Source organism: Zootermopsis nevadensis, unplaced genomic scaffold, assembly GCF_977971745.1.
Source record: "Zootermopsis nevadensis isolate Lab colony 2312 unplaced genomic scaffold, Znev_1.0 Znev_ptg000030l, whole genome shotgun sequence".
Taxonomy (NCBI): Eukaryota; Metazoa; Arthropoda; class Insecta; order Blattodea; family Termopsidae; genus Zootermopsis; species Zootermopsis nevadensis.
The window spans coordinates 21450407-21475205 of NW_028259162.1; the positions used below are offsets into that span (position 1 = coordinate 21450407).

At 35.8% G+C, this 24799-nt stretch overlaps 1 protein-coding gene across 2 annotated transcripts in view; it reads left to right on the plus strand.

Moving 5' to 3' along the window:
• Positions 1–1267: 1267 nt before the first annotated feature.
• The window catches only part of LOC110836342 (guanylate kinase-associated family member mars), a 29379-nt gene continuing 5847 nt past the window's right edge, over positions 1268–24799 (plus strand). The window contains exons 1-15 of one of the 2 annotated variants that reach the window (XM_087358570.1): positions 1268–1563; positions 3756–4030; positions 4578–4621; positions 5835–5958; positions 6604–6691; positions 7512–7808; positions 8871–9006; positions 9452–9725; positions 11698–11863; positions 12877–12960; positions 18432–18613; positions 20729–20870; positions 22847–22954; positions 23599–23667; positions 23962–24066. In XM_087358570.1, coding sequence (XP_087214696.1) covers positions 1380–1563; positions 3756–4030; positions 4578–4621; positions 5835–5958; positions 6604–6691; positions 7512–7808; positions 8871–9006; positions 9452–9725; positions 11698–11863; positions 12877–12960; positions 18432–18613; positions 20729–20870; positions 22847–22954; positions 23599–23667; positions 23962–24066 — 2278 coding nt within the window. In that variant the 5' untranslated portion in view covers positions 1268–1379. The remainder of the gene's footprint in view (positions 1564–3755; positions 4031–4577; positions 4622–5834; positions 5959–6603; positions 6692–7511; positions 7809–8870; positions 9007–9451; positions 9726–11697; positions 11864–12876; positions 12961–18431; positions 18614–20728; positions 20871–22846; positions 22955–23598; positions 23668–23961; positions 24067–24799) is intronic. The other variant, XM_087358571.1, reaches the window with a different exon arrangement.

Below are 24799 nucleotides of genomic sequence, written 5' to 3' on the forward strand. Positions count from 1 at the left end.
AGGTGGAAATACATACACCTGAGCTATTAGTACCTGAGCCTAGTCCTTTTAAGGTTAAAATTGCTATTGCAAAGTTAAAAAGGTATAAATTGTCAGGCAGTGATCGTATTCTGGCAGAACTGATTCAAGCAGGATGTGAATTATTACATTCTGAGATCCATAAGCTCCTAAATTCTATTTGGAATGAGGAATAATTGCGTAATCAGTGAAAGGAGTCTTATTACACCAATTTACAAGAAGGACGATAAAACTGACTGCAGTAATTATTGAGTCATATCACTGTTATCAACGTCATACAAGATTTTATCCAACACCCTTCTCTGATGGTTAAGTCCATACATAGACAAAATTATTGGGGATTATCAGTGTGGGTTTTGACGTAATAGGTCAACTATTGATCAGATTTTTTATTTGTCAGATACTACAGAAAAAAATAGGAGTACAATGAGACAGTATATCAGCTGTTATTTCACTTCAAGATTGTGCAGTTACAAGAGAGGTATGGAGCAACATTCTCATTGAGTTTGGTATGCTATTGCTAGGAAGCTGGAGAAGCATGAGGAGCTTCATAAGTTGTACTGCTCACTGAATATAATTAAGCTGATCAAATCAAGAGGGATGAGATGGGCAGGGCATGTAGCCAACATGGGAGAGAAGAGGTATGCATACAGGGTTTTGGTGGGCAAACCAGAAGGAAAGAGGCCACTATGAAGACCTAGACATAGGTGGGAAGGTAACATTAAAATGAATCTTATAATTTTCATAAACCCTTAGCTTTTTGATATTACTGAATGAAACGAGTTTTTATACTTTGTCATTTGGATTTCAAGAAACAGTCTTATTTCCACAAAACTGTTTATTAAGGTCTGTCACGTCTGCCATCAGCTATTTAGAAGAAAACATGTTTTTCATTCACAAATTGAAAATATAACGGCAACGTCGATAGCGTAAATGCATTAAATTTTTATGGGATGCGTACATTTACTAATTTCGTAGTATTATATAATTCTTTTCCATCTGATTTCTTATATGATATTTCTGTACGCGTTTGTTTTCGATCATACGAAATTGTCTATTTTGCCCTCTACATCCTACTTCTTAACCATGGATCTTCACTAAAAATTAAAGAATTTACCACTAGAAGGGCTATAATGCACGGATCACAAGAATATACAAGATGTTTGGTTATTTGGAGGGAAGTTCTTATTATGCATTGGTGATACTGTCATAGGTCCGTTAGCTTACGTACAGCGCATGCATAGAACGAGTTTCAGGTTATTGTAACCAATAGTGGTGAAGGTATTGTTTTTAAACGACAAATATTCAAGAATCGTAGATAACGGTTTTAATTTGTTTTTAGCTGTGTGTGTTGTAGTTTTATGAACATGTCAGGGGTGAATTCAAGGTTTAGAGATCAATATAAAAGAAATATTTTGGTGTCTGAGGGTGGTGGAAAATATAAACGAGCCAAGAAGAAATTAGAAGATCGCCGTATTTCAAGAATTGAACATTTCAGCAGGCAACGCAATTTGACCGGCTTAATGGATGACTCTGAAACTGTCAGTAAGTGATGGCATATGTTTTATTAAGCAGATTGATAGCCAGTGAAAATTTAAATTAAAGGAAATTACTTCAGAATTGGTCATAGGTTTTAAATTCGATGTACTTTTTGGGTGTTTCGAAGTTCGTATTGCTACATTGCTGTCCTTATCTTTGAAGGTTTCCAGTTCTTTGGTGCTCAGAAAATTAACAAAAGACAGCCATTTCTGTCTTTCCTTAGTCAGACGCAGTTCATTATAAAAAGTAACTTCGTAGCATGGCTGTGAAGGTATTCATGTAAGGAACTTTTGGAATGCCCAGCTTGATGCTAGTTGGTGTTTACTACTGTTTTTGTAAAGAATGGAGTTTTTTGAACAAAACTACACAACAACCTCCAATCAAAATTAAATATTTATCTGCCAGCAGTAAAATCATCTTTGGCCGACCCAGATATTTGTGTCATGTTCTTTACATCTGGCCCCAATGTTTCTGGCAGTCTGCCCCACATAGACCATACAGTCAAAACTGTTGGCAAGTTTTAACCATTTGACATGGCTGATAGCCCGAGAGGACTTCATTAATATGGTTTACCATCAAGGTTTTATATCATACCTCTTTATAGTAAATCATTTCCTTTTAGCAGCAGAATAAAGTACTTTCATTGGAGTGGAATACGCTTATTGTGTATAATATAACTTTTGCAGTGAGGCATGTTTTACTTTAGAAAACCACCAGCTTAGCTGCCCTTATGTTTCCTTTTTGTACAATGGCATTTTTTTTGGTGTTCTTTCTCTCAGGTTTGGATGTCTTTTCAGGAAAATATGGCATTTCAGATTTAATCTCTCTGGAGTAAATGGGTTTGGCATTTTCATTTCTTTGTTTCGCTGTCAGTTAATTGCTCTTTTGATACTGTGTGCTGCATACTTGCAATGAACAATATTAGTGAACTGAGATTCTCTCCTTCCCTTTAATTAGAATAGTTGATGGACTAGGGCATGCATTTTAGGGATTGTGCCTTTGCATCTCTAATAAAGTTATTCTGGGAACATGAAACTCCTTTGCTACAGGGGCAATGGGCCCATCTTCTGTGGCTTTTACTATTTGCTGAATCAATTTATTTTTGAAATCCCATCTGAAATTAAATGTTCCAGTTCTTAAATTACTGGACATCTAAGACACTATATTATCACATGCACAGCCTCAGAATGTGCTCTGTGTGTGTTGTTATGTTGCAACACCTGCTTACTTCATGATGAGCCAACAGTCATTCAGCCACTCAAGAAATTACCAACATTTTATGGAACCCGAAGGCTCAAGTACTAATAGTTTAGCTGTATGTATTTCTGCCTGCCTAACATCAGTATCCCTATGAATATTCAATCGCTGAGAGAAGTGATTCTTCTACCTTTCCAAAATATTATGGGAATCTGCAAGCAGATCACCACTCGTCCTTTACCAAGTTACTAGTAGGTTGATAGTTCTTCTTAAATTCATTTATGCCTCTGTACAAGTCTCTAATATTCTTGTCTTTACTATGTGTTGCAAGCTCATCAACTTTGCCTTTTGTATATTCCCTCTTTTTGTTCCTGAAATGTTTACTAGCTTCTCATTGCATATCTTTCAGATTATCTCCATTTATTTGGCTTCAATTATGTAACCATTGCAATTTGGCTTGTTCCCTTATATATAAAGATTTTAAACATGTTACAACATGCCTAATTTTTATAATTTTTTAGGAACTGGCATGTTTACAAACCTTACATTGAAGGATGGTGTTGCGTTACATTGCATTTCACATCTTATGCAATATTATTGTTGTATGTCGTCCTGATTGAAATGGGTACCTGCTAGAAAGTTCATCAGAGATTTTTCATAATTGTTCTTGAAAAAATTGTGTAATTTATTGAAACTTCTTAAGATGTTTTGTTGCTGAGAGCCAGTACTTTCCTTGGGTTAGAATTTTTCTCATTGATGGAAATTATTTATTTATTTTTGCCATGAAATTTCTACTCTTTGTGTTTCAACATTTTTTGTTGTATAAGGTTTGCAAAAATGAGGATGCTTAAGTTGAGGCCCTGCACAAAATCAAAATTGTTTCTCGTTGCATATAACCTCAAAATTTAGTTGGTGTGTATGTTATTTTTGACTCCTACATGCACAAACATGCATTTAATTAATTCCCGGATTCTAAATATTTCAACATGTTCAATTTTTAGGGACAGCAGTTGACTCACGCAAATTAAGACTTCAGAAATGGAAGGAAGAGAAGCTCCAGAAGAAGTTGTTAATGAAGGCTTCAGAAAAACCAGCTTTTAAGTGTGGCATTGTGCATCATAGATTGGGATCTCCATATTTTACTGATATCTCTAATGTGAGCTATATTAAGAAGGTGCCAACACTTGCAAGACTCGGACAGAAAACTGTTGTAGCGAAGAAAAATCATTTTCCAGATACAAAACAATCCTTTGCTCCGTCAGACTTCAAATTCAAGGTAAATCTTGTGGTCATAAGATATTTTTAATAGGGTGCAGAATAACTCAACAGTTAGTTGCTTATTGCAACCAACATTTCAAGGTCACGTGGACATAATTTATATAATTATACCTGTAGGTTTGTGTAGCCGTTATGTAACCAATATCAATATGTTAATATCCCGCAATTGCAATGTGTCATTCCACTAGCTAGTTTATGTCAGAAAATTGGTCGTGTCAGCTTATTTGTATGAAATTTTCCCCACTATGTCTCATTTTCTTTTACATTTCTTAATTTTGGTTGTGGGTTTATGATCATCCTTTAATTTCATCATTGCACGATTTACTTTACTAATATTTTTCACTATCAGTAATGTGTTGACCACTTAGCCTGTTTCTTTTGCTCTCTGATCTTTCATTAGCTGTAAACTCTGAACTTGTGCATGCAGCCAATAGATATCAGAATTCATTCCATGGTTCGTTTTAGTCTGTAGTTTTGTAAATATATCGCCTTAGGTGATTATTACCACGAAACTGTAATGGTATGTTAATGTTTTATGATTTCAGCCACCTAAAATCAAATCTGCAGTATTGATTGAAGAAGAATCCAGGTATGAAATAGAATTCTTCTTTAATATCTTATATTTCTTGTAAAGGGTTAAGTCTCTCAGGTGGAAGAGTTGGATGCTCCTCCCATCAAGTTTTTCTTGTGAAGATTCAGACTGTATCAGAACTAACAAACATACAACCCAAACAGTGTACATAAAGTTTGTCCAGATTACAGGAGATGCTGGAATTGCTTTCCATGTTTCACACACATTCCTGGCCCATCCATAAGTCTTGCATTCATGTGCCATAAATATTTATGTTTGTTCACATTCATGTGTTATTTTATTCTTGGAAAACAGAGAAAAGTTCACTTTACATATTTATCTTAATTTTGTTAATTGACTGAGGGTTTTGACTAAACTTTTTGGTTACCAATAAATACAAGTCGCATGGGTTACGGTCAGGATTGTGTTTGCCATAAGCTACTTGTAATTCTGAACCAAAACACTTCCCTCAGCATGTACATTGATAGATACTCTTGCTGTGTGAACAGTAGCAGAGTCTTGTTGGATGAATGGATACCAGAATTGTCTCTTAGGTGCTGAACAGTGGAAGGAGTATCTGGTTCATGTACTATTTAGAATGAATTGTGTCCTTGAACGTAGTTATTCTGTGTGTTCACTCTGCACCATACACAAATTTTGGAACCATATAGTGGAAGCTTGTGTGTTAGTTTTCGATTGTGTGAACTTCTGTATCTTCTGCTGTGTGAATTTACCTCCACATCTGAACGCTTGGCATTTTGACTCTTTCTTTCCTTTTCCCCATGATTGACCTTGTCTAACTTAATTTATTTACAATTCTGTGAATATTTTTGTATGCATGGAATTGTATCATCCTGAAATATATGCTAGAATCTTCTCCTTACTTCCCTTGCAGGACCTCTTTTCATATAGGTATCATATATGAACACTTCTGATGTGTATCTCACATGTGGCGTTTCAGCACAGTAAATAATATGACTGAGTGAATGTTTCTGTACAGTTCAGCTACAGTAGTGAAAGTCAAAGCAACATGAGGGCCAGTCCAAAATGCATAATCTCATTTATGTTGTACTTTCTAGTAGTCTCACTGTACAATGAAATATCTCCAATGTTTGCTGTATGTGAAAAGGTTGTACATTTATTTTTTCCAGTCATAGTCTACTGTTGAAAGTTCAGAACACTAAGAGCCATGTTTTATGTCCTACGTAAATGTGTGCGTTAATGGTTTCAGGGTTGTTTCGGATAGAAAGAAAGGTGTTTCATCTATACAGAATGAGTGTACTATTCAACTGCAAGAAAACCCTTTGCGAAGAGTTACTAGGGCTCAGACGCGTGCTTGTGGCACACGAGTACAGGTGAGGAAGGATCAGTACTTCAGTTCATACTTACTAACGTTGCACATAAGTAACCAAGATTCTGATAATAGTTAATCAGATAGGATCTCAAAAATTCAGGGGTGGAGGATCATGTGACAAAAACATGAGTTTTTAGGCGTGTTTGAAACAGAATTTTGAAAATGGCTTATTATTTCTGTCATGTCAACCCATCTGTCTGCAAGTGACTACCTGATTTTTATCAAACTTGGTATACTTGACATATATTGAATTTTATTGAGTCATTTTTATTTTGGTTTATTTGAAGGCCATGAAGTGTTATATGTGTGTGAGATTTAAATATTTGTGTTGATGAATATCCTTGTTGTGATATTCTATTTTATGACTCCATGTAGTCTAGTAGGTATTTGCCAGTGTTTCGAATAAGCCTGTAGCATCTGTTATCAGGTTAGACTACATGGTATGTTAACCCAGAAGACCACAATTCAAATTTTATGTGTGAATTTCGAGTCCTTTGGCAGGTTTCACTGAAACTTTATACATACCACTTCTGTTGTATAAGTATCCCTTTGTTTAAATTTAATTTGCATGTGTTCATTATAATGGTCTGTGTTAGAGTTGTTTCTGAAGTCGAGTATAATAAATATATTTTCTTTCTTTCTTCAGTATAATTTCACATCTGTTCCGAAGGCAACTAATAAGCAGAAACAGAAGTCCCCACAAATTCTACAAGGCATAGGTTCTTCCAAAATAGGTAAGGATTACAGTTTCTGCATATATTAAGGCCCAGTAACACTAACCATTTGCTCTGTGTAACTGATATAATACCGTGCTTTGTTCTTCAGAGTTCTTGCTGATTTTTGAGTTTCTGAGAGTTTTGTTTATGGATGTTCATGTAAGAACACAACCAAACAGTATAGTGTTCCAATTTATGGTGTTTTTAAATAATTATTTCAACTGTTGACTCAATTGCATTCTGGTGTTTATAGAGCAAGGTAAATACATTGTTTCAATTTTTCATGTGCGGTATATGAAAAATATCTTAAGTAAATTTACATGATAAGATGAAGTTCTGGGAATTCTTTACATCTGGTGTTTTGTATTTCATATGAAATATATTCTTTTCAAATTAAACCAAAGATCATGTGTGCCGCTCCATTGGCCACCTTGATGTCAAGTCACAGTTCATTAAGGTGAATTAAGCTTTCTGGGTTAATATTAAAATCTGCTGTCCTTAAATAAGTAAAGGTTATAAGAAATGAAAACTTCAAAATATAGAAGAACTTGGTTCTATTATGTCGCTCTGTAGAACAATTAGTAGTTTTCAAAGTTTCTATTCAAGTTCTTAATTGATTGAATGCCATCTTGGGCTGGTCAAGTTCCTCTTGAAGACTGTTTTCCCTTCAGCATAGCTTCCCTGTCCATGGCACTTATACTTTAATTGAATATGTTTCTGTGTGTGCTGATATACTTTCATATATTCCTTTGGATGCTTCCATCTGGACATAACATCCACAAAACTTTCACTAGGTTTCATAGCCAATTTATGTTCTGAGTGAAGGTTTCTATTTTAGTGTTAGAAGCACCGGTAATCAAAAAGAATAGCACAGAAGAATCTACTACACTTGTTAGTACAGAAGTTGTGAGAGGAAGTGACATTCCAGAACCAGACATAGAAGCTGAAAGACCTGTGGTTGAAAACGTTAACACTGAAGAGCGTACAGGACCTACTATTAGAGAAGTTGTTGAAAGATGTGACACTCCGAAAGCTGAAGCAGCTCCCTGCACACCTGTTCAAGCACAATGGTATCCAATCAACTATAGTCCTTTTGTGACTAAAGGCCGAGGCAGTTCGAGCAAGCGATCACACTGTAAGTGTTGTATTTTCTAGAAGGTGGTTACATTTTGTATTCATTTTTCGTGACTTGGAACAACTTTACAGTATTTTTTAATTGACATTTACGAATTAATCTTGTCATGTGTGCCAACAAATGTCTTAGTTCACATTTGGGTCATTCCATGGCAATTCAGAGTGCCATTAATCATCGCCCTGATGGTGGAGGCAGCAAGCCCCTCTGAAAAGTAAGTACACTTGTATCAGACTATACAACACAACATCCCAGAAGACACTCATCTTCATACTTGCTACTGTGAGTAACTGAAATGTCTGTAGGTGGTGTGACAAATCCATCATCCATTCTCCGATATCTGATTAGACATCCAGCTCTCGTAAGATTTTAGGTTTTCACAGGAGTGAATATAGATGATTGTCTGGGCTTTGCAGTGTAGTCTTTTGACTATGTTATTAGGAGTGTTAGGAAGTGTATAACGCATGCAAGATCAGGAGTGAAGATGCTACAGAGTTGATCAAACAGAACCATGGGATGAGGAGAGAAGAAGCTTTATTTGGACCAATAGGAAGCATCCCTTTTCAGGCACCAAAGGGGTGGCTTGGTTATTGCCAGATTCTGTGAAATTAATTGATGTAAGGTGAAAACATTTTGTATTTATCACATGATCATGAGATGCAAGAAACAGGTTTGCTGAATTTTATTAGAATTAAGTTTCACAAAAATAAAGGTTTAACATTAAATTTTTAAATTGTTACACTAAATCTACTGCTTTACTGCAGACTGTATGTATAACCCCTAAAAGGATTATAAGTCCTCTTTAAACTGTATAAATTTATCAATAGTCCTGTAGCCAAAGTTGCTCCTTACGTACATTTTAATATGAAATTAATTTTGAAAGTACTTGGTAAGGTTCCTCATGAATATTAATGTTAAGGGGGCAAACAGATACTTAATTGGTATTAGAGGGGATATGTTGAATTTTGTGTGATATTTGAGAAGTGGAATTAGAAGTTCTATTGGATCCTCCAGGATTGTTCTGGAATTTTACCGAATATACAGACACGTGATTTTTGTTGTCAGCAGGTGTTTCTGAGAAAAGTCCTAGAGATGATTCTGCAATTTCCTGTGAAAGAGATAAATTGGGGTCTCCAGTTTTATGTTCAAATGCAGTTGACACAGCAGAGGAAAATCGACAGCATGGCATCCTATACTTCAGGTAATACATTTATTAATTTAGGTACATTGCCAAAGATCTTCGGTTATAAGATTTTTGTCCAGTTATCCCTCCATATTTGCGTAGTTGACATTTGCTGTCTAATTTGCAACAGTAGTTTATAATGAATTTCTTTGGAAATTTTGTTATGGTTAATCTTTATGAATGAGCATCTACCTCATGTGCTGTATGTTTTGGTCTGCCACAATTGGAAGCATTGCATAAATTTTCACATTTAACTTCTGTCTTGTTTGACAGCCAACATTATCTCTTGAATGTTTGTCCTTTTTGAGTGGGTGTGGAGAAGCGTGCCTTCCATGCATCCACTTCCCCCCACAAAAAATGAAATGATTGCAATGTAAGTAAGAGTAAGTGTAAATTCTGTGAACACTCTGTCTCCTGAATAGCCAAAACTTAAGAAGTATGTATCATTATATTCTGTTTTTAGGTCTGTTTTGGAGAACGAAACAGAAAGGTTACAGACCATATGTCAGGAATGGCTTCATATTCAGTGTTCAGTGTCGGACATACCACCAGAGACAAGTGACTTGATCAATGCAGCTGTGGGGCAAACACAACTCCTGTTGAAGAAGAAGTTCTCACAGTTTTGTGGTTTAATTGATACATGTGAAAACGTTTTGAAGCTTGGCACAACAGCAGCAGCAGCAGCATCTGTCACATGCTCAGATCTTGATGGTTTTTGGGACATGGTGTATATGCAAGTAAGAAATTTCTCATAGCTACATTTTCCTGGTAATAACTGCAAATCGATATTTTGGCGAAGTTGAATGGTTCTGCACATGCCCTTACATTTGTCTGTTGTATAGTATGTGTTGTAATTTTGCTTGCAACCTTTCATTACTCAAATAGTTTCTTAACACATTTAATCTAAATGCTTTTCTTTCCCCTTTAAAATGCAAACAGTTTTAACTTGTGAACATATTTCATTTGGCTACCTCTTTTGTAACCTTCGTTATATATGATTGTCATTCTTAGCCGCTCATAATTGCAGTGCAGCAATTATGGTTGACTTCTGTTCTTCCTACCACCCTTTAAATAAAAAGCATATGTCGTGTGCATCTCCTTTCTTTTTAGTATAGGCAGGACTAAATCATAGTAAATTCCATTTAATATTCGATAAATGATCAATTTGACCACTGAAGTAAAGAGTAACCTAAATAAAAGGAATTTAATGCAGGTGAGATTAAATGCCACAAGGAGGAAACTTAAAACAAACGCTGAAAGATATTTCACTGCGGGCATTTAGGTGTGTCATACATGGAGGGAACCAGTTGCATGTATTAAGTTTCTTGCTGATCAACAGGGGAGAAACTAGTTTGGTTTAGTCTCCATCATATAGCCGAACAAGGAGAATGCTTGATTCATTTGGCGATGATCACATATGATGAAAAAGCAGATGATATTAGGTACATTCTGTACAACAAAAACCAAGCACTTGAAATTTTGTAAGTCCCAGATCAGAAGTGATGTAAGCATACAGCTGTTCTCATAATTCCAGTCATTTGTAATCTTGTATTTGTCCATATGTGCTTTCCATTAAATGCAATGATTTATGCCACATGTTTGTTAATCAAAGACACCAATATATCTGCATAATTAGAAGAAAAACATGAATTAGTGTTGATGATTTCCTCGATTCCTCTGAAAGTAAAACGTAGGTGAAAGCTGTACTTTGCTTGGTTGCTCATGTTTCCTCACGAACCAGTCAGCATTGGAAGGGACTGGTGTTGATGAGAAGATCACATTTGCAAGTTTGAATCACAATGTCTATTTTTTTTAACAAGAATGTAGTACTCATTCATTAAAATTGTGCACGTGTTATATTATCTAAATGTATATCTTTCAAAGCTATCGTATGGAACTTATATCAAGTGAAAATGGAAGTGGATACTGAAATATGCACATTGTGATGTTCAACAGAGAATGTCTGATTGTTTGTTCAGCACATGCAGTAAAGTAACTGTTAACAGGTGAAAAGTAATCAGCAGTATTATCATTAACATTATCGCTGCATTATTTGTGGTGCATTGACGAGACTAGAAATGCTAGGCAAGCAGGTATTTTATATATTTTTTTGTGATCTATCATTTGCCGTCATTTTGATTTAAAGGTTCCTTGTTGGAATCAGACCACAGACAAATTGTTCTATTTCCAGAAACACGTGCTATAGAATTGTTTGTGTTTTGCAAAGTATACTAATGACTTAGAAGAGAATTGAATTACTATGTTAGCCCTTAAAGGGGTGTATTCAGTATTTGGTATCTTTACTAAGAAGTCCACAATCTTTGATCTTCAACTTTATTCGTCTCGACATGGGCTAAGCATTACATGCGAGTTGCATTTAAGCCTTGATTGTTAATGTTGCTATGAGCTAACTTCCGATACGTTTTGGGTAAATGGTATTCAAAAGTTGACAGACCTTCACTTCACACCATTGTGAGTGAATATAAAATAATTTGGTGATATGTCTTGAATTTTAATGTTTAACACTGTGTAAATTACTAATTATGAAGGCAAGATACAGAGTTCTTGACTTAACTGGTAAGCACTGAGACGTGTCTAAGTTTTACATTACACAGTAAGATTCTTATAGGCTGATAATCAAATATAACAACATTAAAGCTTCTGAATTTGTCACAGTGTAAAACATTTGCTTCATCACCATCATTGTAGGTCGAGGATGTGGACCTTCGTTTCAGTAAATTAGAGAAATTGAAACTGAACAATTGGAAAGAAGACATGGATGTATGTGAGAATGTGAAGCAACCTGTAGCCAGGCGCTTAAGGAAGGTGCCAGTGAAAAAGCCACAGAAATCATCATTACATTCCATGATAGCAGGTATGGTATTCAATGTCTTTGATTTTTTATATATATATATAAATAAATAAATTTGCATACCATCATATATAGTCACTTGGATATAAAATTGTTTAAAAACACTAATTATTTGTATCTTTAACCCTTAATGGTAGAATATGCATGTTTACAACTGATGGCAGACTCATCGGTTATGTGACCGTAATCAGTCTGCCCTCATGAACCAGAGGATTAACTTGTTCAACATTCACTGTTTCTGGAGTGGTTAGGAAGTCCGAGTAGCTTCATCAAAGATGCTTGTTTTACCACTGTGGAATCTTTCTACCCATTGGTACACCTCTGTTTGTGTAATACAGTTTTCGCTGTATTGTGCTAACATTAAACAATGAATCTTGGAGGGTTTTAACCCCTCTGACCATAGAAATCAAATGATGGAACATTGTTCAACAATGATGCAATCTGAAAGTGGAGTGAGCATGTTTACGCTATGATTGCACGAGCTCCACTGAACATTGTGGCTACCCCAGAGCACGTCTAGACTTGGTTCAGTATGTAGTATGCGTGGTGTTTGCATGAGCACTATGTGACATATAACTGGGATTTTACGTGCAAATTTCCCTCTTTGTATTCTTCTTGCATAATAGACCTAAATTGTTTTTCTCCAGAACTGCTCTTTGCATGTTGTCATATACTTTATGTAAAAAATTAAGTAGGAAAGATTCTACATAGCTTTTATAAAAAATCATCTAGAAACTTGTGTAGTAGGCAGTTATAGAGGTGTAGATCGTGCGCCTCACTTGATACAGATAGAACGTTATTAAGTGCATGAATCGGGTATCTTCAGATTTAAGAAATGTGGGTTAGTTTGTTGCCCCCCCTCTGCACCATTTTAAGTTCCATTTCTATCAGTTTCTGACTCGATGCAGATTGTAACACCTTTGCCATCATCTGAGAATTTAAATTATCCATATGTAGTGGTACTTCACAAGAAGCACATGAAAGTTGCACCAGTTACCATTTGTGTTCTCTTGTAGCTGCAAGGAAGAGAAAGCAAACAGAGGCATCTGAAAGCATGGGATTTGTCAGCTTGAATGCTCCTTGCACTCCAGAACGAGTTGGTAAGAGAGATTGAATTATGTCTAATTTTATATCTTTTGTTATCATGGCGACCTGAATATAATAAAGAATACTGCAAACAATTTGAAGATACTTATAAAGCCTCAGGTGATTTTTGTAGCAATCTGTGGAGCTTGTTCAATTTATTGGTACTTTGAAATAATTGAATTGCTGTTCAGTTTAAATCAGTCTTTGAGGCGGTTGCATATTTCTTATGCTTCTTCTAATGATTCTGTAAAGTTGTATTTATTTATACTTTGTAACAACTGTATATACATTGCAGTAATGTTTTGTTAGAGACATTTTCCTCTCAATGCCTTTGACGTGTTTCATATAAAGTTAAAGGTAGGTCGGAAATTTAATGACATGAATTTATTTTAGACGTGTGTTCATTTAAATTTAAACTCTGAAATAGGCAACATAAACCAGGTAGCCAATGTGTGACAGTAGCTGCCTATAAAGAGGCACGGCAGCTATTTCAAAATGGCACTGCCATTGCAGGAGTGGCCTGTCATTGAGATTTGATCATTGATTTGTTTTCTACTTGTCAAAGTCCTTTTTTGAGTGAAATTTGATCACTATAAATAGTCCAAATGCCATGCCATTCCAGGGAGACAGTCAGTAGTGCTGAAAGTTTGAAACTGGTTGCATGAGTGTCATAGACTCTCCTTGGTTGGAATTCCATTGCCACCCACTTTACAGTCCTGATCTGGCCCCAAGTGACTACCATTGAAAAATGTCTTGCTTCCTGTTGATTCTGATCAGAATTTTGGGTTGTACAAGCAACAAGGGCATGACTCCAGGCACAGGACACCCAGGTTTCCAAGATGGCATTAACAAACTAGAGTACTGTTGGGATGAGCGTCTCATTGTCTATGGCAGTTATGTGGAAATGTGACTAGTTTGGACTACAGTCCTGTGTATTATTTTGCTGGTTTGATTTTGCAGCTGTGTGAAATAAATTCATGTTAGTAACCTTCTGTTCTACCCTTTTATATTTTAGGAATTTATTGTGCTTATCTTAAGGAGATTGCTTGTAATTTTGCTGACGTCTTTCCCCTGTGTGTGTTTCCTTCCTTCAAACTTTGGCCAGGATGTCTGTAGTTTTAGATTTCAGTGTGATAAGTATGTGCCTGTTTTCATATGCATTTAAATCATTTGATTCTCCACCTGATTTAATTGAAACAAACTGCAGTGGTTTATGTTTTATTTTATGACACTGATGGGGGTACATTCCTGCATTTTTAACACACTGTGGAAATCAGATTCACACTTTTGCGTCTACTGCTCCCAGCATATTTTCAAGAATGGTCTCTGTCCTTTGTCCCAGGTTAAGCATGTTTCTAGTTTTGTACAGGAAACTTCTTTCTTTGCTTACCCCCAGAGGCAGACATCGCAGGTGTAAAGTTAGGGCTGTGATGAGGCCGTTCATGAATGTATGGAGTGAATGGTTTTCTTGTAGTCATCACAACAGCCTGTGATCGAACGAGAAGGAAGGATAGCCAGTGTTCTGAAAATATGCTGAAAGCAGAGGTGGCAAACATACCAGTTCTATTAAAAATTATGTAGCACATGCAGAGATTTGTGGTCGGTGACATAAAACAGGGCTCAACGAATGCTAGACACCAGGTTGCCATGTCACCTTGAAATTTTGTCATCGTGCTTAATACTTTGGAGAGTAAATTTTTTCAGTGTTTTTTTTTTTCCTTTTCTTTTTTGAAATTCTAGCTGAATAATGACTGTGCCACGCTAACTGATCTTGGGTACTGAACAATCTGATTATCCACATATTTGTTTAGTGGTCATTTTTTTATTCTGTCTATGATAGTGAATGGAGAAGAACATCAATTTGAGAACAGTATATAGACTCTGCAGTAATGTAAACTTGCTTATCTTACTGAAGCAGTGTTTGCTGTCTGCAGTTCCAATTAGGAGCATATAGAATTGAGACTACTAAATATTAGTAAATGTGTTGTTTTTAATAATGAAGATTTACCAGCAGTGGAAGGAATTTGTTATTGTACTTGTTTGTAAGAAGGGTGATGAAACCAAAGGTAGTAATTATAAAAGAATATTATTTTTAATCAACTACATACATAATCATTTCAACATTCATGTGTCAAGGTTTACTTCATTTTTTATATACTGGAGAAAAGTGGATGTGTGGTGTGACTGATATATCAGCCATTTATAGACTTGAGAGCAAGAGATCCTTTAAAAATGTAAAGGTAAAATATCTGTTAATGACAGTGACATCAACATTGCATTCTTGAGGAAATTATGAGCAGACTAAATTTAGGTATTGCTTGCCCCCATCTAGTTCAGAATCTTATGTCTTCCATCTGCTCTTCTATCTGAAGACAAAGATTAAAATATACAAGACTAAGTTTACCCATTGTTTTGTGTGAGTGTGAAACCTGGTCTGTAATAGTAAGGACTGAGAATGTTTGGTCCTAAGTGGGATGAAGTGACAGAAGGCTGGAGAAAATTGTACAATGAGGATTTCCATAATTATACTCTTCACCAAATGTTGTGATTATCAAATCAAGAGAGATGTAGGTAGACATAGAAAGATTACAAAAGATTTGCCATGCTACATATTTTACAAGCTTTGGAAAATGCATCGTCACACATCTGGTATCAGTATATTGTACAGTGTGGGTCCCAGCTGTTTATACCTATGAGGAATGTGGAAACTGATGTATGTGGTGGCAAAAAGGAGGAAATGTGTATATTGTCCAAAATGAAAATACTGACCAAGTTCACCTTTGCTCTTGTGAAGTCTGCATGCTGATTTCCTTTAGTCAGGTATTACCAAATTGGAATATAATTCACAAAGGGTACAGATTACAAGTCATTAATCACCGACTTCTCATGGCTGAGATAGTGAAAAATATTATCAAGGTGAATAATAGTTTTATACGCCAAATAAGCAGTGAATTGCTGGTTGACTGTGTTAGTTTTCCTTATTTCAACTCTTGGCTCCTCATACCTTGTCCCACAAGAATAAAGAGCTCACATTCAAACTGTACAGTTCTTACATTAATAAGTTTTATTGGCATTTTTGCACATTCTTGCAGCTAGTAGTGTTCGTTTTCTTCAGTGGCAAGGCATAAGATTTCGGGAAACACCTTTTTGATTTTGGTTACAAAGTGTTTGAAGTCACAAAATTGTCATTAGAAAGTTTGCTCTCAGATTGTCCTGATGATATCAAACACAATATCAGAGACAAACTGTTTTAATTAAAAGACTGATAGTTGAACAAGATGTAAACATTGATAGATACAGTAAAATCTCTCTAAGTTGGACACTTGTGGTTCCACAAAAATGTGTCCAACTTACAGAGGTGTACAAGATAGAGGGAAAGAGATATATCAGATTGTGGTCTAATGACAATATAATCTATTTACTTACATACACTAACTGCTGTAGGCTTACTTGAATTAAGAATTAATGACAATAGTATTAATAATAATCTTTTGAAGCCCACTCCCATGCATTGCACATTACACCCCAGCCTTAATAACATTTTCTAAAGTTAATTCCACTAATTTTCGCTTCCGCATTGCAAAAACAAAAATTCCATTACTGTTAACACAGTCTGAACTCAAATGCAAGCACAGTACTGATGGAGTTAAAACTGTGTCTTCTGCAATACTGTAGTCCAGTTAAGGGTTCATAGTTAAACACTTGCAATGCATTCCAATGATGGGTTCAGTGTCCATAAGACAATCCTCTAGAGAGGAGGCATTCATCAGTCAGAAATTCAAAATAACAAAATATGTAACTGAAAAACTTTCCCTGAAAAGCATCGAAGTTAAGTGCATGAACCTGTCCAACTTACAACAAAGGGGGTGTTCAATTTCCAGGATAAAGGGGTGTCCAAGATATAGGGTATTGTGGACATGTAAAATTATAGGATATTCGCCGGTTCCAATCAAAAGTGTCCAGGATATAGGGGTGTCCAACTACAGGGGTTTTACTGTATTTACTAAATTATTCTGAATGACATGAAGTACTGGAATTTTCCTTAAGGAGTTTGTGGACCAACTGCCCTTATGCAATTAAGTTGTGGCTGGACCAAGTAGTAGATGTCTGAAGAAACTTCTAGTTAGACAGGGCGCACAATTCTTCTTGACATTACCGTTGATGTTTCAATGGCCTATAAAGCAGTCACACATATACCAGACCCAGACCTGCCAGCCACCCAGAACCTGTCTTTATACTAGATTAGGTCTTTAGACCAAAGGGTCATAGGCCAGGTCAATAAACGTTGATCACATGATGGGATTTCCACTTGAAGGGAATCATAAAAACATTCATCAGCATCATTTTGTTCTGACTCACCTGGAAAACAGTCTGACTCTCTTAGTCTGGCAAGGATGCAGACATGACCTACATCCCAACCTGTACTAGACAACAGACCTGTATCTCTGATCATGTAAGCTGAATGCAGTGCATTGAAAAATACAGAAAAGGAAGAAATGCGCAACCTTGAACTTGTATGCAGCCTTGCATCAGTACTAGTTTCCTATGCTATTGACTCTTCTACCAACAAATATAGACATACAAGTGAAGTGTATTGATCACCTTCAAAGAATAACTTAGCCATCTTCAGAGTGAACATACAGTGGGATAAACTTTAGAAGCCATATGTAGGGCTTCAGTCTGGAAGATTGTGGTGTTAGTGATGTAACAGCATTGACTCAGCACTTGAGGGAACAACTTTTACCACCAGACATGAGTAGTGGTATGAATTAGTCTTGGGGGGGGGGGGGGGGGGAAAGAAAGAAACAGTGACCAGCTGAAGTTAGCAGTGGCTGATGAAGAAATGTGATATTTAAAGTTTGGGGATAGTTGTCTGTAGTGTCTGTACTGCGGTTGTTCCCACTCTATGTTCTTATGTAGTTTAACAGTTCTTGTCGCAAATAATGCATTATGATGAAAGTTTAAGTGACCTGTTGACATGTGACATAAATGGTCCATCTGTGATGCAGTTTGATTCAGCATAGGTTGTGGTCGATGGTACTTCGGTTCCAAAACTACACACGTGTACAATCACAGGATGGCTAATGAGAAATTGTAGAAGCAAGTGTTTAACCCATTTTTTGTTTTGCTTCAGAATGTTATTTTGCATGACAGATATTGATACGGCTTATGGATGTGTTTAAATTTGTCATGCCCTGGCATAACACCTGAATGAATACTCTATCGTAAGCAGTTTGTTTAAGTTGGGTAAAGAATCAAATGATTTATAGGCATTTGAATATAACCATTGACTTTCATGTACCTGTACGTACTGTTATATCTATATGATCTAGTGATTAACACAGGTTTCATATGGAAGATGCTGGAATGTAATGTGGAAGCCTGTGAATCTAATCTGGTATACTGTCTAGCAGATTTAAGATGATGCTGTAGGTAGATCTACATGGCATATTTCAGATACATTTTTTTTTTCCTGCCTTTAAAGCTAAAACTAGAACTGGATCCACACCTTTGCTGTCACGTCGATCTAAGATATCTCTTCTACAACACACATTAGAAGAACACAAGAGAAACAGTCGTGGGTTAAACCGGGAATCGAGTCCCATCATCATGAAAGTGACTCAGATAGCCAAGATGTGTGATGCTGGGATAATGCCTACAGTGCAGGTACTCCTGTTTGCAGATACAGTAAATCCCCTCTTTAACTGTTGTCTGGGGGACAAACAATTAGTAGCATGAATTATGTATGCAAGAAAGACATTGGCCACTTGTTGCAGCATTAATTTCACTATACTACAAATAAAAATAAAATATTACACAATTCATATTTCCAAACATCAGATACAATATTCCAAATATGTTATCATGAAACATAAATTTCAGTAACTACATGCCTTGCTGGAAAGAAAAATCATACAGCAGGGTCTGCAGTGAAATCTGGAGAGAGGAGGAAAAGGAGTTAAAAAACATAAGACATAGGGCTGTGTTAAACTCAATTCACGAACAAACCAGAAAATAAACTCAATAGTGTGGTGATATATCATCTGTAAATTATGTTGGCAAGATATTGGGACGTTGGATCACAACTGTTCAATTCCAGCTGTGCAGTATACTGGCAAACTAGAAGTTACAATGTGTTGGAATGTACAGTTACATAAAATGATACAAGCTTACATATGAATTGGTTACTACATACAGCAGAATTCTTCTTGAAAAACTAATAGTCACTCATCTAGTTAAGAAATTCCCACCATTTATGGAAACTGAAGGTTTATTAGCACGTTCTAAAGAGCCTGCCAACAGTCCGCTCTTAGCCGATCATTCCAGTCCTCTCCGTTTCTTGAAGTAATGTAGAAGGGCAGTCTGCTTTGTAATTTGTGACAGATGAACAGGAATTCTCTTTGAGTTGAGTTGGTTGCTGCACACTGACATTAAGTTTAAGTGAAGACGGGTACAGTTGCACCATCTTGAGACCAGCAACTTTTTCTGCAAATGTTGATAATTTTTTATAATGTCCAGTGCTGATCAGTGATTAGTACTAAGCCTTTTTTGAACCACATTATTTTTTAATTGGCATGTTCTTTGAAATCTGAGTTTCTTGAGGTGATAAGATTTTATTGTTTTGTTGTTGTTGTTTTTTAAAATATTTTAGTCAATAATGATATGCATAAAAATGGCAAAAGTTTTGATGACCATTGGGTAAGGTGCAATCTTCAAAAATCGTTCTGTTGGGTGACTCTGGACAAGTTGAGAAACCAAAAGGTTGAACTCAGAAAAAACGTATGAGCATGAATACTGGAGAGTGTGAATTTCAGAGTAAAAACAATGTCCCTTCAACACAAAACCATCCTTTAAATTCAGGAACCTAAAACCACAGGGTTTCGCCATATTTGTTAATAGGATGATGTATCACTGTGCTCTGAATGTTCCATTGCTGTGCAGTCTTAGCCACTACCTGATATTTTAAGCTTGGCAAGTAATTGGCAATTTTGTACAGATTTTGAAAGTTAGTCTCTGAAAGTGGCAAGTCAAGAAAATGTTTTGATTTTTTTGTGGCAAACTTTCCCCAGTACGCTTGCTACAGGGAATTCCTGCAGGATTTTTTTATACAGATGTTGCTGAGGCTTTGATGAAGACGTACTGATTTTGGAAAGCTTACCATTGTTTGCATCCAGTTATTCACGTATCTCTGCGACCTTGGAAATATTGGTTGTCTGTGCTGTGGAAGGCATGAAATCTCATAAGAATCCCCTCTTAACTCCCCATACTTTGAGAGCTTATCAAACCTCCTGCCACAATCACCTGCTGTGCCCTTCCTATGTATTTCTTTAAATTTTCCCACCTCTGTTTGCATACATCTGATATAAACATATTTCACTGAATAAAATAGTAATTATGAAGTATGGGTGTACAGATTATAAAAAATTTTACTATCTCAGAAAAATAATTATTTTAATTAAATTAACATCAATTTGCAATAATAATACTGATTTTGCTATTGAAATTAGGTAGTATTTTATTTTGAGATACATGACCACAGGAGATTCTACTATGATGACAATTGTGTACAAAATTTGCTAATAATGTGGAGAGAACTGAAAGCAATTATTGTGCCAAATCCATCAGCAGAATCTTTGAGAGTTATTGGTAGGGATTCTGTAAATGGAACTTCCCAAGCTGTATCAGGGCGACAGATGAAAAACAAGACATCCAAGCTCCAGGACAAACTGGATCATTGTACTTTGTGTATTTTCCCATGTAACTGATTTTATTTCTGGTTAGGTTTTAGAGACTTCTGATGCTCCAAGTCCACTCAGAATTCCTTCGGCAAACCAGAAACCAAGAAAGAGTATTCTGAAGTCAGTGACATGCAATCTGCCTCTGCCTTTAAATACAGTACTGAGTAATGATGAAAGTGTTATTGGTGAGTACTACTTACAAGAAGACACAAAACAGACCCAGCTGTATGGTAGGTTTGCCATGTATGTATTTATCAGTAGTAAACTGAAGTCTCTCAAAATGTTTTCTGTTATAATAACTCTCTCTTAGCAGATCTCTGTGGTTTAACACTGCTAATACCAGAGTCTGCCATTTGATCTGACCCGAGTTAATTCCATCCATGCTTCATTATAACGCATATCCTTAGGATTCTTGTTAATGTTATGCTTTCACCTCCTTGTTCTTCCAGTAATGTGTGTTTCTGGCTGTCGTATCTTAGCTACGTGCTCAGCATAATGTAGCCTACATTTCACCATCCTAGCAAGAAGAGATAAGCTATAAAATTTCTCATTCAGTATCCTAAATTTCCCACTTCATATTTTGCTTCAATAGTTTCCCAAGCACTCTGTTTTCAGACTCTTGCAATTTATTGTGTTCCTTCAGTGGAAAAAACTTTCACACTCCTATAAAAATTACAAATTATTGCTTTGTTTGTCTTTAGCATTTGGATAAGTTGGTCACATAATAATTTAATGACTGCACAATAACAAGCAGTACCAAAATTTATTCTCCTTATTTTAGTGTTGTCAGGTACTTAAATTCTTAAACTTTCCCAGATTGTTTATTACATCATGACTTTGATACCAATGTTTATGTGTCACGTAAACAAAGTCCCTTGCTGACAAATATGAGCGTTATTAGCCACCTACTGCATTTCAATTAACATAACTTTCTTGCATAATCTTTATTGAATTAAAATCTTGTACAGTGTTCCCCTTGTAACTGAATTATAAGTTTTCGTGACAATATTGCTGTAGCATTTGATGAAGTCCACGTCAAAGAATAAGCTTTTGGTATGATTTGTACTTTACTCTTACACAATTGTTGGTGTGCACAATTCTGTCATCTAAGAAGAATTTTAAAGTTGTATATAAATAAAATAACAGTGGTATTTTGTTGGAAGTTTCATATGTGATTTTTTACACTTTCTTTGATTCCAGTTATAAATAATAAAACTATTTTGTAAATAATATTACATGTTAGATTTGTGAATTAATAATTGATTGATTACATATATATATATGTACATAAACATACACACACGCGTGTGCACTCATTATATGAAAATGGATGAATTTGCTAAAGTGTTGTTTTTTGACTCAATCTGAATGTAGTGACTGAACATGAAGGTACAATGGATGTGTGTGAAAATAGTGATATTGTTGACTGTTAACAAATAATTAAATAATATTCTGCTAGGAAAGGAAGCGAATTTACATGCTATATTCATATATGTTTTTACAGGAACATGTAGTACAAGAGGTCCAACTGCTTTGGAGTTGTTTTTACTAGTATCACTATCAAAGTCATCTACATATTGGAGCATGTGCTGTGATAAGACTGCCTCATTTAGTTTAATCTATGTATGGCAAGGAAGTAAATCCTGGTCATGTTGGAGGAGACAGGTTGTCTGAATGATTTTGAAAGTTTTTCAGAATAACAGCAAATTGTGCTCTGATGTCAGTTTTTTGAGAATTTTGGCAGGAATGGTGTTTGGCCTGTGGAATGGTCTATGCGATAACGCGCAATCAAGACAGCTCTCTCCCACGACTTTTCAGGGATCTATTATCAGTGGACTTGTCTCTGGATTTTAGAGAATAACAGTGAAGAAGAGAGGACATAGCTACCCAACTAGGAGTCAGCGTAATGCAGAGATATTTTCTTACACAGTGTAAAGTTGGAAAATAGCACGTTCTGTCTGCGACTTTGTGCCTTCAGAGAGACAAGGAGAACTTCAAGAGAAAGCAGACCACGTACTTCTTCTGACTGTTAGGATTAATGAGATTTTAACTGAAGGAAAAACCAGTTCCTGTTAATGAAACTTGCATATTGGTAGAATGATTTTTGTAATTGTTCAATGTATGTGCTATAAAATGATATAGCTTCTTTTGTAATTTTTAGGTGACTCCATTATGACAATACAGCCTTCATCAGTTGAAACTAAAGATAATGAAGTATTCAAACTCAGAAGAAGTTCGAGAAGTATAACAAGAAAAGTTAGATTTGAAGGTAAGAGAGAGATCAGATTTTTGTATGAAGAATTCTGTCTTCTGTGTTGTTACACCGTGTAGTATGGTAGATGTGGACATCAACCTCAAATCCTACACAGATGTTTGTATATTTGGAATTTAAAATGTTGTCAAATTTGTGGAAGAAATACAAATAGGGCCACCAGGAATTAATTTAGGCAAATTTTAAGTACACTTATGTTATAAATTTTGGCTTTTTGTTTGATGTGTTGGCAGCCTTGTTTATACTATTAATATACCTATATAAATAACAAATCAGCTTATGTTCAGACAGGAGTCCAGTAATTGGAGATTTAAAACATGTTAATGTGTTCATATATAATACTGTGCTCCCAGTTTCACTCAAGCACCAGAAGATGGTAGCTCATCAGCCTCAATTTTAATATCTACTGTGATGAGGTGGTTCCAAGTGTGATATCTCAGATTTCTATAGGGACCAAAGAAACCGCTTAATTCGATCTTCATGGTAGACAAAGAACAAACATGAAATGGTTGCCAATTGAAGAGTCATATTCTGTCTTTTCTACCTTATCTCCATGGTCATTCTACAATGGGTTATTTATATATAGTTCTAGGCTGAAATATTATAATGTAAGTGATTATTTGTATGCTCTGTTACTTCAGGTGCAGGAGACAATTCAGCAAAAGGAGTTCAACCTTTGACAGTGACACCATACATTTCTCACTCACAAAGTAAGTTGTCACATCACTGTATAGTCTATTTTTTCATCATAATTCACTCATGCTTTTTTAGGTATTCTTCACATTCTGGCATGAGGATAGAACACGTTATTGACCTGTCCAGATCTGTCTGTTGGTCATGGTTTTTCTCAGAACTAGGCAACCTGCATGACTTATGTCATTGTTGGAACACACTGCGACATTATGAGCCAAGGCCGTATTATGAAAAATGTGCCTCAGTAATAATTTGGATTATAATGGGGAAGAACTTAGTTAATTAACATTTTGTAATGTGATGTATTACAGGGCCAAAGCAGAGAATAAGCCTCCTAGGTAGCCTGGAAGTGAGTAGTCCTGTTGCCACATCACTACCATCAGGAGACCTCATCTGCTTTGATTCTCCAGTATCAGGTTAATATTTATTCTTGGGTTTGTAACAAGGCTAGTGTAATATTGCCTTTCTCTACCTCTTCCATAGTTAGGACTGATCACTCTTTACTTTGCACAACACACATCACAGTTACAGCAACACTTGAGACGTAATTGGCTGACAGTCACATTACGAGTTGTTTTGTTTTCCTAGCTCAATGAAATGAGCTCTGACCTCTACAGCTTTCCCACTCTGCACTTCCATCGTTGTAGCATGGTAGGAAAAGCAAGCTGTCGCAGAAAGGAGGTAACAATTTAACTGAATTGTACATAATTAAATAATACTATAGTGAATATTTATCAAAGTAATCTGAAAACATTATTTTATGCATATTTATTTGAGGTGAGTTCAAATAATACATGTTCTTGTCTTGTTTAAAGTGATGTTAGAACTGACCCAAATGAAAACTGAAAGTGTCATTTTTTTTAATAAAATTCTCCATTATTAAATTTAATTAAAATTGGGGTATTCTTTCTCAAGTTTATTGATATGTACATGGTGGAAGATGTCACATGTCTTTATCATCAACTGTTCATGAACTTGCCTTAACCCCCCCAGAGAATTGTTTGTTATTGGAAATTTATTGTATCATACTGGGTGACAATGGTGCTACAATAAGACAAAACAACACACATCACACAAAATAACACACCACACTCAAAACAAAACAGTTATGGTATATGTTCAGTGTTAACCATGCTTTTGTTTTCTTTT